The sequence below is a fragment of the Oncorhynchus gorbuscha genome, linkage group LG02 (assembly GCF_021184085.1).
Source record: "Oncorhynchus gorbuscha isolate QuinsamMale2020 ecotype Even-year linkage group LG02, OgorEven_v1.0, whole genome shotgun sequence".
NCBI lineage: Eukaryota > Metazoa > Chordata > Actinopteri > Salmoniformes > Salmonidae > Oncorhynchus > Oncorhynchus gorbuscha.
Genome location: NC_060174.1, coordinates 57,481,743 through 57,497,266, shown reverse-complemented (window position 1 = coordinate 57,497,266; position 15,524 = coordinate 57,481,743). Strand labels below are relative to the sequence as shown.

The following is a 15,524-nucleotide window of genomic DNA, read 5'->3' as shown; positions in this document are numbered from 1 at the left end:
GTCGGCCAGCTCTAGGAAGAGTATTGGTGGTTCCAAACTTCTTCAATTTTAGAATGATTTTAGAATGAAGGCCACTCTGTTCTTGGGGACCTTCTTGGGGATCTGTTCTTGGGGACCTTCAATGCTGCAGAAATGTTTTGGTACCCGTCCCCAGACCTGTGCCTGGATGTACAATCCTGTCTCGGAACTCTACAGACAATTCCTTCGACCTCATGGCTTGGTTTTTGTCCTGACATGGACTGTCAACTGTGGGACCTTATAGAGACAGATGTGTGCCTTTCCAAATCATCTCCAATCAATTGAATTTACCACAGGTGGACTCCAATCCAGTTGTAGAAACATCGCAAGGATGATCATTGGAAACAGGATGCACCTGAGCTCAATTTTGAGTCTCATAGCAAAGGGTGTAAATAAGGTATTTCTGTTTTTTATTGTTATTACATAGGCAAGCATTCTAAAATCCTGTTTTCACTTTGTCGTTATGTGGTATTGTGTGTAGATTAATGAGGGGAAAAAAATAGTTTATATATTTTATAATAAGTCTGTAACGTAACAAAATGTGGAAAAAGTAAAGTGGTCTGAATACTTTCTGGATGCACTGTATGGCTCTGTTGATGCCATATCATTGATCCAGACATTTTGGAGGGCTATATTTTCGCATCATAGTCATAGCTGGTCTGAATTCTGTGTTATAGGCTCGAATACAAAAAAAACATACATTGTTTCTAGCACATAGGCGCCACGAGGAAGCAAATACCCACTACCTGTTGGACTGTCTACAACTGGGGAAGGTTCAGAGTTAGGTGGGAGGGACTCTGTGAAACCACAATGTAAGAACAATTTAAGTGAAGAACAAAGGCACCCTTTTAAGTGCAGCATTCTACTATATGAGGCATTTTATCTGGTTTTGCATGTATTTTACTTAAACTTTATTTCAACAGGGAGTCATATTGAGACCCAGGTCTATTACAAATGAATCCTGCTGTATACATGCAATTCATCAAACAATTTCCCAACAGTTTCCCCCTACAGTTGATCTTTTCTCCAACAACATCATAGTTTTGGTTCTAGTCTCAGAGGTACGGTAACGTCCATGGTCTTTTGGCTATGAGGGAATTATACTGTAGAAGTGGGAGAAGCAGTGATGTGTACTAGTAAACTCAACAAAAAAAGAAACGTCCTCTCACTGTCAACTGCGTTTATTTTCAGCAAACGTAACATGTGTAAAAATTTGTATGAACATAACAAGATTCAAAAACTGAGACATAAACTGAATAAGTTCCACAGACATCTGACTAACAGAAATTGAATAATGTGTCCCTGTACAAAGGGGGTCAAAATCAAAAGTAACAGTCAGTATCTGGTGTGGCCACCAGCTGCTTTAAGTACTGCAGTGCATCTCCTCCTCATGGACTGCACCAGATTTGCCACTTCTTGCTGTGAGATGTTACCCCACTTTTCCACCAAGGCACCTGCAAGTTCCAGGACATTTCTGGGGGGAATGGCCCTATCCCTCAACCTCCGATCTAACAGGACCCAGACGTGCTCAATGGGATTAAGATCCGGGCTCTTCGCTGGCCATGGCTGAACACTGACATTCCTGTCTTGCAGGAAATCACGCACAGAACGAGCAGTATGGCTGGTGGCATTGTCATGCTGAAGGGTCATGTCAAGATGAGCCTGCAGGAAGGGTACCACATGAGGGAGGAGGATGTCTTCCCTGTAACGCACAACGTTGAGATTGCCTGCAATGACAACAAGCTCAGTCCAATGATGCTGTGACACACCGCCCCAGACCATGAAGGACCCTCCCCGCTCCAGAGTACAGGCCTCGGTGTAACGCTCATTCCTTTAACGATAAATGGGATTCCAACCATCACCCCTGGTGAGACAAAACCGTGACTCGTCAGGTGAAGAGCACTTTTTGCCAGTCCTGTCTGGTCCAGCAACGGTGGATTTGTGCCCATAGGCAACATTGCTGCCGGTGATGTCTGGTGAGGACCTGCCTTACAACAGGCCTACAGCCCTCAGTCCAGCCTCTCTCAACCTATTGCGGACAGTCTGAGCACTGATGGAGGGATTGTGCTTCCTGATGCACTGATGGAGGGATTGTGCATTCACTTATGATGTGGAACAACCACTTTACAATAGTGCATCTAAATATTTTAAGAAGGATTACTTTATCCTATCCTAGGTATTCCTTAAAGACAGTCCGGAAGCACCATGGTCTTGTAGCGGATGCTTTGGAAGCCAGTGGAGAGAGCGGAGGAGCGGGGTAGTGCTTGGGAAGGTTGAACACTAGACGGGCTGCGGCGTTCTGGATGAGTTGTAGGGGTTTAATGGCACAGGCAGGGAGCCCAGCCAACAGCGAGTGAGTAATCCAGACGGGAGATGACAAGTGCCTGGATTAGGACCTGCCTTCCTGTGTGAGGCAGGGTCCTAGGTGTATTCCTTAAAGAGGTGGGGGTTTCAGGTGTCTCCGGAAGGTGGTGCATTGACTCCGCTGTCCTGGCGTCGTGAGGGAGTTTGTTCCACCATTGGGGAGCCAGAGCAGCGAACAGTTTTGACTGAGCTGAGCGGGAACTGTACTTCCTCAGTGGTAGGGAGGCGAGCAGGCCAGAGGTGGATGAACGCAGTGCCCTTATCTGAGGTGCCCCCTCACAGCTGATGTACCTCGGTCAGTTGTTGTTGCCATCCTGTACCTGTCCCGCAGATGTGATGTTCAGACGTACTGATCTTGTGCAGGTATTGTTACACGTGGTCTGCCACTGCGCTCTGGGAGGAGGACACAATGGAGTTGTCAGCTGTCCATGTCCTTCCCCGGAGGAAGAGCAGCTCCGTCTTGCCGAAGTTCAGCTTGAGGTGGTGATCCGTCATCCACACTGTCTTCGGTCAGTTGTTGTTGCCATCCTGTACCTGTCCCGGACATTTCAGCAATCTTGTGCAGGTAGCCTGGCCATCATCTCCTGTCTCCCTGTAGCACTGTCTTAGTCCTCATGTCTCATTGCAGCATGCCTAAGGCACGTTCACGCAAATGAGCAGGAACCCTGGGCATCTTTCTTTTGGTGTTTTTCAGAGTCAGTAGAAAGGCCTCTTTAGTATCCTAAGTTTTCACAACTGTGACCTTAATTTCCTACCGTCTGTAAGCTGTTAGTGTCTTAACGACCGTTCCACAGGTGCATGTTCATTAATTGTTTATGGTTCATTGAACAAGCATGGGAAACAGTGTTTAAACCCTTTACAATAAAGATCTTTGAAGTTATTTCGATTTTACGAATTATCTTTGAAAGACAGGTCCTGAAAAAGGGATGTTTATTTTTTTGCTGAGTTTAGATGGAACCAGACAGGGGAAAGGGAGGGGCTCTGTTACCTTTGCTCTGCAGTGACAGCTGTCTCCTGGTGTCCATCACCATGTCTGGAGGGCCTGATGCCGACAGCTCCCTGGACACCAGCTGGAGACCCTGCGAGGGGACAGACAGAGTTGGGAGTTATGAAGAGGTATTACATATACATGTAGAATATAATAGAGAATATCAGAATATAATATGGAATAGAATATAATAAAAGAGAAGGGAAGAGCATAGAGTAGAATCAAATAGTTCCTACCACCATGATCTATGGGTAGAGGATGTATAAGAGAGTCCCTTACCTTGATGGGTGTGCTTCGGCCCAGTGTAACCCCATTGGACTGTGGAGGGCTGGCAGTACCATTGACACTACTTGAGCGTGATGCTGTCTGACCTACATCACCATCTGGTTTTGACCGGTACACCTGAAGACAAAACCAGAGGAGTCAAACAAGTCAGTCAGACAGGTGACCAGAAGAGGTCTCCATGACACAACCGGCGACCAAGATGACTGATATCAACAATCACCAACACTGGCCAGCAACCCAAACCTGATCAAAATGCCAAACATAATATCAGGAAATGAAATAAAGAATAGAACAAATAGCATAGTAGATTAAAGCAAAGAGAGGCGAGAGGTTTACCTGGCTAGATCTGCGTGAGGAGTGAGACTTAGCAGGGAGAGGGGGAGGGCATGACTGGTGGTGGGGCTCCCCTGCTGACATTATGTCCTGGTACCAGCGCTCTAAGTTAAGGGCCGGGTTGTGAGGTCTAATCCACTCAGGCTGGCTCTGAGGGGGGTGGTGGTGCAGAGAGTCCAGGCAGAGGAGAGCAAAGAAGGAGAGCAACAGACACAGGATGAGAAGCATAAAAGAGGTAGGAGGCAGGAGAAATAAGAAGTAATAGAACAGAAATTCCTTGATAGGAGTAATATAAAGCTGATGGCGAATACTTTCTTTTACCCAGACAGTAATAGAAACCATCCATAACATAGTGAATAAAGTAAAGTCATTTCAGAACATTCTATGCGCAGAAAGGTTGGTCCATTCACCAAAATCTAAAGGAGAAAGCTCAGTTTATCTATACCAAATCCCAAGATAACTTCATCCACAATACATTTTATTCCATATCTCCATAAACCATATAAACGTGGTCTACGTGTGACAGTCTGAAAGGTAAGAGGGGTTTAAAGCCAGGAGGGAGGCACACACCTCAACTGAGATAGTGGGGGAGGTGTCACATGGAGTTGTGTGGCAGGAGAAGGCAGCATCAGCGAGCGCAAGCTGGAATGACTGGATAGAAAGTGCGGGGGAGGGGCCACGTTTCTGCATCCCCAACATCTGGCTTAACTGACTAACTGTGACGTATTCCTTTACAAAGATAATCAACACACAAATGCGCACAGAGACAAACACAAGGCAAAGGTTGTAGATATTGGGAGAGAGCAGAGAGAGGTAGGATTGTTAACCAAGGGTATATGTCCAAGAAAGCCAACAGAAACAGAGGGAATAATAGAAAGTAGGTGGTATATTCTACCTCGCCGGGCAGAGCTGCTGCAGCAACAGTGAGAGAGAGGCAGTGAGGAGCAGGGGAGGTAGAGTAGGTCGGGAGAGGACCACCGCTCCCATACATCTTATAGACATCAGCGAGCCTGAGGTACTCCTGCATCAACACCAACACCCACAACACAAGCACACACAAGTTGAAATAAGGGATATATTGTATACCTAAAGACAAAATACCCTTACATTCCCATAATTTTTATTTAATTTTTACATTTTAGTTATTTAGCAGACGCTCTTACCCAGAGCTACTAACAGTAGGGAATGTATACATGTTTGTACATTTTTCCTTGTGAGACTGGCAAAATGTCCAAAATATCCCTATCCTTGTGAGGACTTCTGGTACCCACAAGGATAGTTAAACAAACACACACACACACACACAGAGAATCAGAGATTCCCACACACATGCACGAGTTCCTAAAATTAATTTTGTATTTGATCATTATCACACAAAAAATAACTCACCTCAAACTACAGTACAGGTACTCATCACAAAGGGTAAAGGTAAGCCAGCCAAGCCACACAAAAACAAACAGACACTTGGTCCAAACACACTGGATCCAAAGTCACAAATTGAGACAACCCCAACACAAACGATACAAATGTAGATGCAGAAACATTCAGGCACAGGCCACCTTGTCATAAGACACACCTACAGACTAATACAAAGAAGGGATTATTTTTCAAGCTTCTCAAAAACACATATTGGGGCGGCAGGTAGCCTAGTGGTTAGAGCGTTGGACTAGTAACCGAAAGGTTGCAAGATCAAATCCCCAAGCTGACAAGGTAAAAATATGTCATTCTGCCCCTGAAAAAGGCAGTTAACCCACTGTTCCTAGACCGTCATTGAAAATAATAATTTGTTCTTAATTGACTTGCCTTGTTAAATAAAGGTGAAATATTCCTCTCATTTCTATTAGTGGACACAAGACAAATGCAGAGCAAGCCAGGTAGGATACATCCCCAAAGGAAGGGGGATTGTGGGTAGTGTAGTCAGGCTGCATTATGGGTAGTTTAGTCAGTCCACATGCGTCAGTGTGTTTACCTCCTGTGGCCTGGTGGGACAGAGGTCAGGGGAGGGGGTGTATGAGGAGGAAGAAGAGAAGGAGGCAGGAGGAGGGCAGGGAGGATGTGGAGGAGGGACAACCTCCCCCTGTACCAGGTCAGGTTCGCTGATATGCAGCACTGGTACTTCCTGTTTTCATTAAAAGTTTTCAGTCAAACGTGTACTCAAAAGTTTATGGTTTAACCTGTTACCCTACTATTGTAAATACACTGTAAACAACACATACTAACCCTAATGACTATCCTCTATTCATTACAGCAACACAGCAGTAGAAAAGCCTTCACCTATATCATTTAGACTAGTCCAACTTGACAAACATAGCTGATCTCCTCTCAGTACGAGAGGCCAGCTCAGTGATGTCAGCAATTTACACTAACAAGAGTCCTCAGCATCTCTGAGGTACTGCGGCCTCACTTGTGGGTTGTTTTTATAGATCCCGTGACTCTCTAGGAAACAGTGACAGTTGCTGCTGAGTGGACTATTTATTTATGTGTTTATTTATTTGCACACAAGAAAATGTAAATCAATATAAAGAGAGTTTTAAAGGCAAACAAAAAGAGCATGTGCCGAAGAGGTTAAAAAAAACTGAGGCTTGTAAAGCACCTCCCCCTTTCAAATGATTCTAAAACAAAAACAAACAAAAAAGTATCAACATTTTTAAGCCTAAGAAACTAATAATTAAATCATTTAAATACTATCTGGACAAATCCAGATGAATTCAATTGATTGTGTTCCTCCTTCTCACCTCTTTCATGGTGCTGCAGGGCTTGGGGAAGCTCCGTCCTCCTGTCAGAGTGTGGTATCTCTTCTCCAGAGTGGACAGCCTGTCCTTCTCTTTATGAAGCAGCTGTAGGGCCAGGGTCCTGTCTTTAGCCATCCTCTCACAGTCCTGAGCTGCCTGCACCCCTAACTGGTTGGCCTGCACCTCCAGAGCAGCCATCTTCTCCTAAAGAACAAGGTGCACTTCGCTTTACATCCCATCTTACAATGCAAGCTCAAAGGATTTTTTAATTCCATACTTTTTTCCATGATTGTATGACTATTATCGCTCTCACACTGTTGTCCCAACCTGAAACATACTGAACTAGTTTTGATATTTTATTTTCTCATTGTCCTTTCCAGTATGGTATTAGCAACTGTGGTGGATGCTTAAAAACCTCTTAAGAATCGTACCCTTTTTAAAAACAAATGGCCTAAAATGACACCCAAATCTAACTGCCTGTAGCTCAGGACCTGAAGCAAAGGATATGCATATTCCTGGTACCATTTGAAAGGAAACACTTTGAAGTTTGTGGAAATGTGAAATTAATGTAGGAGAATATAACACATTAGATCTAGTAAAAGAAAATACCGACAAAAAAACATGCGTTTTCTATATATTTTTTGTTCCATCATCTTTGAAATGCAAGAGAAATGCCATAATATAATATTGCTGTTTAGCCGCAATTTAGATGTTGGCCAATAGATGGCCAACATCTAAATTGTGTGCAGTTTCAGATTGATCCAGTGAAGCATTGCAATACTGGACAATATTATGTCTGCCCAATGTGCCAAATTGGTCAATTGATACATTTTCAAGTACATAACTATAGAGAACATACAACAATGATATGGTATGCTATGGTAATAAACTATTTAAGTTTACACACTCCCAGAGGAATGTCCTACATGATGGATCATTAGCTTAAACACTAACTTTCACACATCTAAATGGCCAGGCAGGGTGGGTGTGGAGCCAGAGAAAGCAGGGGTTCAAACTGTGGAACCCAGTTCCTACATTTTAATATAAAAATGGATTTTATATTAAAAAAACATGCTACATTTTATCTCTGGGACCTTCGGGATGACAAATCAGAGAGAGATTACTGAATATAAGTACATTATTTACCTTCAGAGGTGAATGTATCATGCCAGTTGCCATGATAAAAGTTTGTTGTTGTTGTGCACTCTCTTCAAACAATAGTATGGTCTTTTTTCACTGTAATAGCTACTGAAATTGGACAGTGCCATTAGATTAACAGGAATTTAAGCGTTCTGCCCATATAAGACACGTCTGTGTCCTGGAAAGTTTGTTGTTACTTACAATGTCATGCTAATCACATTAGCGCAACTATCCCAGTATAGGGACACCAATCCCGTAGAGGCTAACAACTAACCAGGCCAGCGTATTACAGTTCAGCTCAGCTCAGTAGTGTGAAAAGGGTTCATCATGACCAATATGGTGTAGACTACTGTGTAGCAGTGTGTCCTGTTCTACCTTTCTCTTGGCCACGCTGCGGTGGTACTCGGCCCTTTCCAGGAGCAGCTGTCTGCTGAGCGTCTCCTTCTCTTCCTCCAGACCGCTCTCTCTCTCCAGTTGACGGAACTCCAAGTCCTCAAACTGCTTGGTCCCCACCTCAAGCGCATCTGCCTCCTACAGGTAGACAGATGGACCAACAGACAGATCAAATCAAATGTTACTTGTCACATACACATATTTAGCAGATGTTATTGCGGGTGTAGCGAAATGCTTGTGTTCCTAGCTCCAACAGGGCAGTATCTAACACAGAGAGAGACAGACGGACAGACAAGAGGCCAGACAGACACACAGACAGGTCACACCAATTCAAAATGGGGAGGTCTTATTCACTGACAAACAGGAGTAATAACAGTATGAAAACATGTTCTCTGATTTTTTAAAATCCTTATAGCATGCAGCTAGTTATTTCATTAGTAAAGTACATTTTTATATGGTATTGCAACATACATAGCAGAAAGGGCACAGTATACTTCTAGGCTACTTCACAATCGTTTTTTAAAATAAAACAAGCACATGCAAAGCGATACAACTTCCAAAGTCCTGAATGAAGTCCAGTGTCCAAATGTCCTTTCATTCACAGCTTTGATATGCTTGCTCTTTTCCAAGGCAATACATTTAAGCAGTTGCTGTGTACTTTCTGGGTCCCTATGATATTTTAAGTAGCAATTGAGCACCAATATTGCATTTAAAAGCCTGTTATGTTCAATGAAGTGCCATTTAATATAGACCACATGTAAAATGAAATAAACTTGTTCCAAGATTCAACATTTTGGCATGTCCCTCTGTGTACCCTCTGTGACTTCTAGGAAATTGATTGATTTAATGAATTGTTTCAATATGGTGAAATATTCATGAAAAAAAATCTAAAGAAACATTAAACATCTAATAGTAAAATCATAGTGGTTTTGGTTCTGCTCTTTGTGGCCGTTTTTTGGTGGAAAATTGAATGGGTCAACGCAAAAACTAGTTTTTTTTAAGTTGAACACATGCCCTTTCTGACAGAATGTTAAAATTATGTGAATTAAAACGCCTTCTTTTCATGAAGTTACACTACCCAAAATGACTCATTTCGTGGAAAGGCCCAGCTCTATTTGTTGAGGATGGGTGATGTTTTGTAAGTGGTTCTGACAGTATGACTGTATGATGTGTTATGATTGTATCTGCTGTACTTCAGGTGTTTCTGTCTGATTGTAGCCCATGGTTTGTTATGACTCTGGAGTCTGTTCTGTTTTGGGGCAGCTAGTTCTAGTATTCAAGTTCTAGTGTTCTACAGTTTTCTAGTTGTAGTATTCTAATTCTAGTGGTCAAGTTCTAGTGTTAAATTTCTAGTGTTAAAGTTCTAGGGCTATTTTAACAAACCTATCGCAATGGTAAATCTTAGCGCTGTAGGTAGTGTTATAGGTTCCGGGGGCTGTCAGAAATATTTTAGATATCTTCAGAACCGGAATTATGGGAGTAGTAGCTGGCAGTGGCGCGAAAGGGCTGGGTTTTTTATGAATAAAGAAGTTGTGGGTGAGTTGAGGCTTGGCCCCTCAATGGCCAATCAAAACGTGCTCCATGGCTAAATAAGTAGCTGCTTCAAGTTGTGTATTTACTGTATTTCATGTATTGCTTTGTCATCAACTACAATTAAAATGTTAGTCCTATTATAGCCTAGTTCGTTAAATAGCCTGCCCATATTTGCAAAATATGTTGAACATGTTTTCAGTCCCCATTGTTCCAATTGCATTGCTTCAATATGGAAATACAATGTTAAACATAGATTATAACATTTGCACTGATATAGTGGCTAGGTCTACTGTACATTGCAGTCTGACATGCCAAACATACTCAATAAGCAAGATGAAATTCACTAGGCTATTGAGAAAGCCTAAAAAGACAACGTATAATTCAAAAAAAAAAAAAAAAAAAACTTGTTTTAAATAGGCTATGTCTAAATACAGTTACAGGCACCATAACTGCTCCCCATGGGTGTATTGTCATGTATTGTATTGTCATGTCTTGTCCGTGTGCTTTCTCTTCTCTTCGTTTCCCCCTGCTGGTCTTATTAGGTTTCTTTCTCTCTCTCTATTCCTCTCTCTCTCTATCGTTCCGTTCCTGCTCCCAGCTGTTCCTCAGTCTCCTAACGACCTCGTTTACTCTTTCACACCTGTTCCCTATTTTGCCCTCTGATTAAGTCTCTATTTCTCTCTCGGTTTCTGCCTCTGTCCTTGTCGGATTCTTGTTTGCTGTTTGCTGTTTGCTTTGCTTTTGTTCCGTCCAGTTGTATTCTGCCTCGTCATCAGATACTACGTGTGAGCAGGTGTCTCTATCCTCTACGGCCCGCGCCTACCCGAAGGGACCTGCAGTCTGTTGCCGCTAGCCCTGCAACTCTCCTCAACAACTAGAAGGGGGACTCTCCTGTTAAACTAGAGGATTTGTGTTTTCCCTGTTTGGACATTAAAAGACTCTGTTTCCGTTATATCGCTTTTGGGTCCTCACTCACCTGCATAACATGTATAATACAGACAAGGCAACTGGATAAAGAGAAAGGCAAATATAGTGTTTTATAGCCATCATGGAACCATCTTACAGATCATTTTTGCTCTTCTCCAGAAATAGCAGATGCAATTGCATTGTATTTCAGCCATAAACCCATAGACAGTGAATTGTTCTAATAAGTTTGATTGTTAAAACCTCTTAGAGGGGAGATCCCGCCAGCGGGATAAAGTTCGACAACATCCGGTGAAATCGGAGCGCACCAAATTCAAAATACAAAATCGTAATATTAAACATTCATGACAATAAAAGTGTCATACATGATTCTTTAGCTTAGAATCTTGGTAATCGAACTGCGTTGTCAGATTTCAAAAAGGCTTCACGGCGAAAGCATAGCATTCGATTGACTGAGGACAGCGCCCCACAACAACATCCTTTTCACACCAGCACAGGTGACACAAAATCACAAAATAGCGATAAAATAAATCACTTACTTTGACTTACTTACTTTTCCTCTGTTTGCAATCCCAAGGGTCCCAGCTACACAATGAATGGTCGTTTTGTTCGATAAAGTCCTTCTTTATATCCCAAAAACACTGTTTAGTTGGCGCCATTGAATTCGATAATCCAGTCCTTCAACATGCATACAAAAGATTCCAAAAATATACCAGCAATTTTTGTCCAAACGAGTCAAACAATGTTTTTAATTATTCCTCAGGTTGTCTAATATCTAAATGAATGATAATATTTCAGACGGAGATTACTATGTTCAATAGCAAAGGAAAAGAACAAAGAGTACGCCCACGTTCACGCGCGCAAAAGACTACATTTGCCCTAGCGCTCAACTTGGAACGACTACAAACACTTCTTCATTAAAAAAAACAAGCCTAAAACCTTGTATAAAGACTGTTGACATCTAGTGGAAGCCATAGTAACTGCAATCTGGAAGGTGGAAATTAGAATCTTTCAATAGCATTGCATTGGAAGTCATTGTGAGCTCCAAAACAAACAATTCTGGATCAATTTTCCTCTGGTTTTCGCCTGCTATATCAGTATTCTTATACTCACTGACATTATTGTAACAGTTTTAAAAACTTCAGAGTGTCTGCTTTCCAATTCTATCAATTATATGCATATCCTAGCTTCTGGGCTTGAGTAACAGGCAGTTTACTTTGGGCACGTCAGACAGGTGGAAATTCAGGAAACTAGCCTTACTCGCAGAGAGGTTAAATAAATTAAACAAAAAACAATCAATCTGTTTTAACCTGTTCGGGAAGTCGAGAATTTAAGCAGCTTTTCGCAGCTTTTTGTTAAAAATCGCTCAACATTTCAGCGCCCTGCTAAAACTGGTTAAATCACGGCTGTGACTATAACAGAACGTGCGTTTCATCGAAAAGTGCATGAAAATCTGATCACTGAAAATGGAAATAAATATCCATGCGCGACTTCAAGGAATTGTTCAAAGTGAACCGAATTAAATTAGCCGAGGTTGCAGTGCCTACAGCACTAGAGTCTTGTCATTTGATTCGGATTTGATTCTTGGTCAAACCGACACAAGGGAACTGATTCCCTCCGGTCTCCGACCGGATGTTTTGGTCGAGCTCTCTCCAAGACATTTTTTCGAGACGGACATCTATAGAATTTACATCGCCTCCTGATGAATTTTATCGCTTATTAACGTGTACTAATACCTAAAGTTGCATTACAAAAGTATTTCGAAGTGTTTTGTGAAAGTTTATCGTCAACTTTTTTTATTTTAAAAAATGACGTTACGTTAGAAAAAGCTTTTTTTTCCGTTGTTTACACAGTATTCTTAGATCGATATCTAGGCTATATATGGACCGAGTTAATCGAAAAAAAGACCGGCAAGAGTCTGCCATTATCAACGGCTGTCCTGGAACAATAAGGGTTAAGTGACTTACTCACGGGCACAGCGACACATTTTCCACAATGTCTGCTCTGGGATTCAAACTAGTGACTTTTCTGTTGCTGGCCCAATGCTCTAACCGCTAGGCTACCTGCTGCCCTAAATGGGGATGGATAGCCTACTTGAACAAGCAAATGCAGGTATGTGAATTGTGAATAATGAGGGCAAAAACTTTTCAAGGCACTCTAAGTACAGTTGTGGCCAAAAGTTTTGAGAATGACAAAAATATTAATTTTCACAAAGTCTGCTGCCTCAGTTTGTATGATGGCAATTTGCATATACTCCAGAATGTTATGAAGAGTGATCAGATGAATTGCAATTAATTGCAAAGTCCCTCTTTGTCATGAAAATGAATTGAATCCAAAAAAAACATTTCCACATTTCTACATTTCAGCCTTGCCATAAAAGGACTAGCTGACATCATGTCAGTGATTAGCTCGTTAACACAGGTGTGAGTGTTGTCATGACGTTGGCCTGGGGGTAGGTTTATGACAGTCATAAATACCTCTTCACCCCTTTTTCCCCTCTCTACCCTACTGATGTTACATTTGCAAAACCCTTGGTTAACAGAGATTCGGAAGGTGGGGGGAAATTAACTATATTCTGGTAATCCGACCAATTGAACATATGCGGTGGTAATTAATGAATATGGTGTCAGTTCGGTGGTCATCGGAGACATTCTCATCAATGATAAGATAACATAAACTCTACAGTGGAAAGTCTACACATCAGAGTTATCGGATTCACATGGAATTGTTGTTCAATTTAAATGTTTGAATATGAAATTATTCGTGATGTGATTTTAGCTTCTAAAATGTGAGATTTGGGTTTTCATAAGGTAGGGCTCTGCTCAATCAGTGGCTGTGAAGGGACATGGGCTATAAAACTTTTCAAACACGACCTCCTCTCCCTTCCTATATAAAGCCTTGACGACAATGTAACCTGCTGTTCCGAGGATGTGAGGACGATGGTCCAATGTCAGAATGGTTCAGATGATAACTACAGAACGAAGCCAACATCAGCGTGAGCTTTGGTTGCAAATGGTATGAACTTTGAACTCTTATTCACTACAGAAGGGATACCTCCTAGCCGTTGAGTTAGCAACAGCAGATGCAAACGAGGTTTAGGAAGGAACAGACAGAGTATCCCGTCTACCACACAACGAAGGTACTACAACGTATCCAATTGACCAGCAAAGACATTCTTCAAAGGACAAAGGACTCGGTTGGACAACACGGCCTTCCATCTACCACCAACCTACCGACGCGCAGCTCAGAGAAAATATTTAGTGCATTTTCCTTTTCCAAATGGGCGGTAATTTAGAATGCAAAAGATACTGTATTTACGATAGCACAGCTTCTCCCTGTGTCCCTCAGTCTTCACGCTCTTTCACTCAAACCCAGCCCCTTTTCTTTTGTGTAACAAGCTTTCATATCTGTTCTGCCCGCTAGGGACGTTTTCCTTCATGACATCATTTGTAATCAAGTTATGATTTAATTATGTGTATGTGTGATTAGTTATGTATTTAGTACATAAACAATTAAACCCTATTTTGTATCGCTGATTCAACTTGTTAGCCAGGGTTCGTGCAGATAACCAAGAATTTACAACTTTCAGATGAGACTGAATTAAGATGACGATTAATATTGATTGCTATTGATGTCAAATATTACTAGGTCTTTAAGAGTTTATTCGGAAGATAACAGCTCTATAAATGTTCTTTCGTGGTGCCCCGACTCTCTAGTTAATTACATTTACATGATTAGCTCAATCAGGTAAGATTAATTACGGAGAAATTATTTTATAGAATAGCATGTCATATCACTTAATCCTGCATAGCCAAAGACACTACAGTGTTGACGAGGACAAGGCTGGAGATCACTCTGTCATGCTGATTGAGTTCGAATAACAGACTGGAAGCTTTAAAAGGAGGGTGGTGCTTGGAATCATTGTTCTTCCTCTGTCAACCATGGTTACCTGCAAGGAAACACATGCCGTTCATCATTGCTTTGCACAAAAAGGGCTTCACAGGCAAGGATATTGCTGCCAGTAAGATTGCACCTAAATCAACCATTTATCGGATCAACAAGAACTTCAAGGAGAACGGTTCAATTGTTGTAAAGAAGGCTTCAGGGCGCACAAGAAAGTCTGGCAAGCGCCAGAACCGTCTCCTAAAGTTGATTCAGCTGCGGGATTGGGGCACCACCAGTACAGAGCTTGCTCAGGAATGGCAGCAGGCAGGTGTGAGTGCATCTGCATGCACAGTGAGGTGAAGACATTTGGAGGATGGCCTGGTGTCAAGAAGGGCTGCAAAGAAGCCACTTCTCTCCAGGAAAAACATCAGGGAGAGACTGATATTCTGAAAAAGGTACAGGAATTGGACTGCTGAGGACTGGGGAAAAGTCATTTTCTCTGATGAATCCCCTTTCCGATTGTTTGGGGCATCCAGAAAAAAGCTTGTCCGGAGAAGACAAGGTGAGCGCTACCATCAGTCCTGTATCATGCCAACAGTAAAGCATCCTGAGACCATTCATGTGTGGGGTTGCTTCTCAGCCAAGGGAGTGGGCTCACTCACAATTTTGCCTAAGAACACAGGCATGAATAAAAAATGGTACCAACACATCCTTCGAGAGCAACTTCTCCCAACCATCCAGGAACAGTTTGGTGACGAACAATGCTTTTTCCAGCATGATGGAGCACCTTGCCATAAGGCAAAAGTGATAACTAAGTGGCTTGGGGAACAAAACATCGATATTTTGGGTCCATGGCCAGGAAACTCCCCAGACCATAATCCCATTGAGAACTTGTGGTCAATCAAGAGGCGGTGTGCAAACAAAAACCC

At 42.2% G+C, this 15,524-nt stretch overlaps 1 protein-coding gene across 14 annotated transcripts in view; it reads right to left on the bottom strand.

Moving 5' to 3' along the window:
• The window catches only part of phldb1a (pleckstrin homology-like domain, family B, member 1a), a 99,844-nt gene that overhangs the window by 12,582 nt on the left and 71,738 nt on the right, over nt 1–15,524 (bottom strand). For 8 of the 14 annotated variants that reach the window (XM_046314224.1, XM_046314242.1, XM_046314250.1 and 5 more), the window contains 8 exons: nt 8,236–8,391; nt 6,724–6,924; nt 5,958–6,107; nt 4,884–5,009; nt 4,559–4,717; nt 3,992–4,138; nt 3,650–3,772; nt 3,371–3,461 (listed from right to left, as the gene is read on the bottom strand). In XM_046314224.1, coding sequence (XP_046170180.1) covers nt 3,371–3,461; nt 3,650–3,772; nt 3,992–4,138; nt 4,559–4,717; nt 4,884–5,009; nt 5,958–6,107; nt 6,724–6,924; nt 8,236–8,391 — 1,153 coding nt within the window. The remainder of the gene's footprint in view (nt 1–3,370; nt 3,462–3,649; nt 3,773–3,991; nt 4,139–4,558; nt 4,718–4,883; nt 5,010–5,957; nt 6,108–6,723; nt 6,925–8,235; nt 8,392–15,524) is intronic. The other 6 variants (XM_046314327.1, XM_046314337.1, XM_046314275.1 and 3 more) reach the window with 5 other exon arrangements.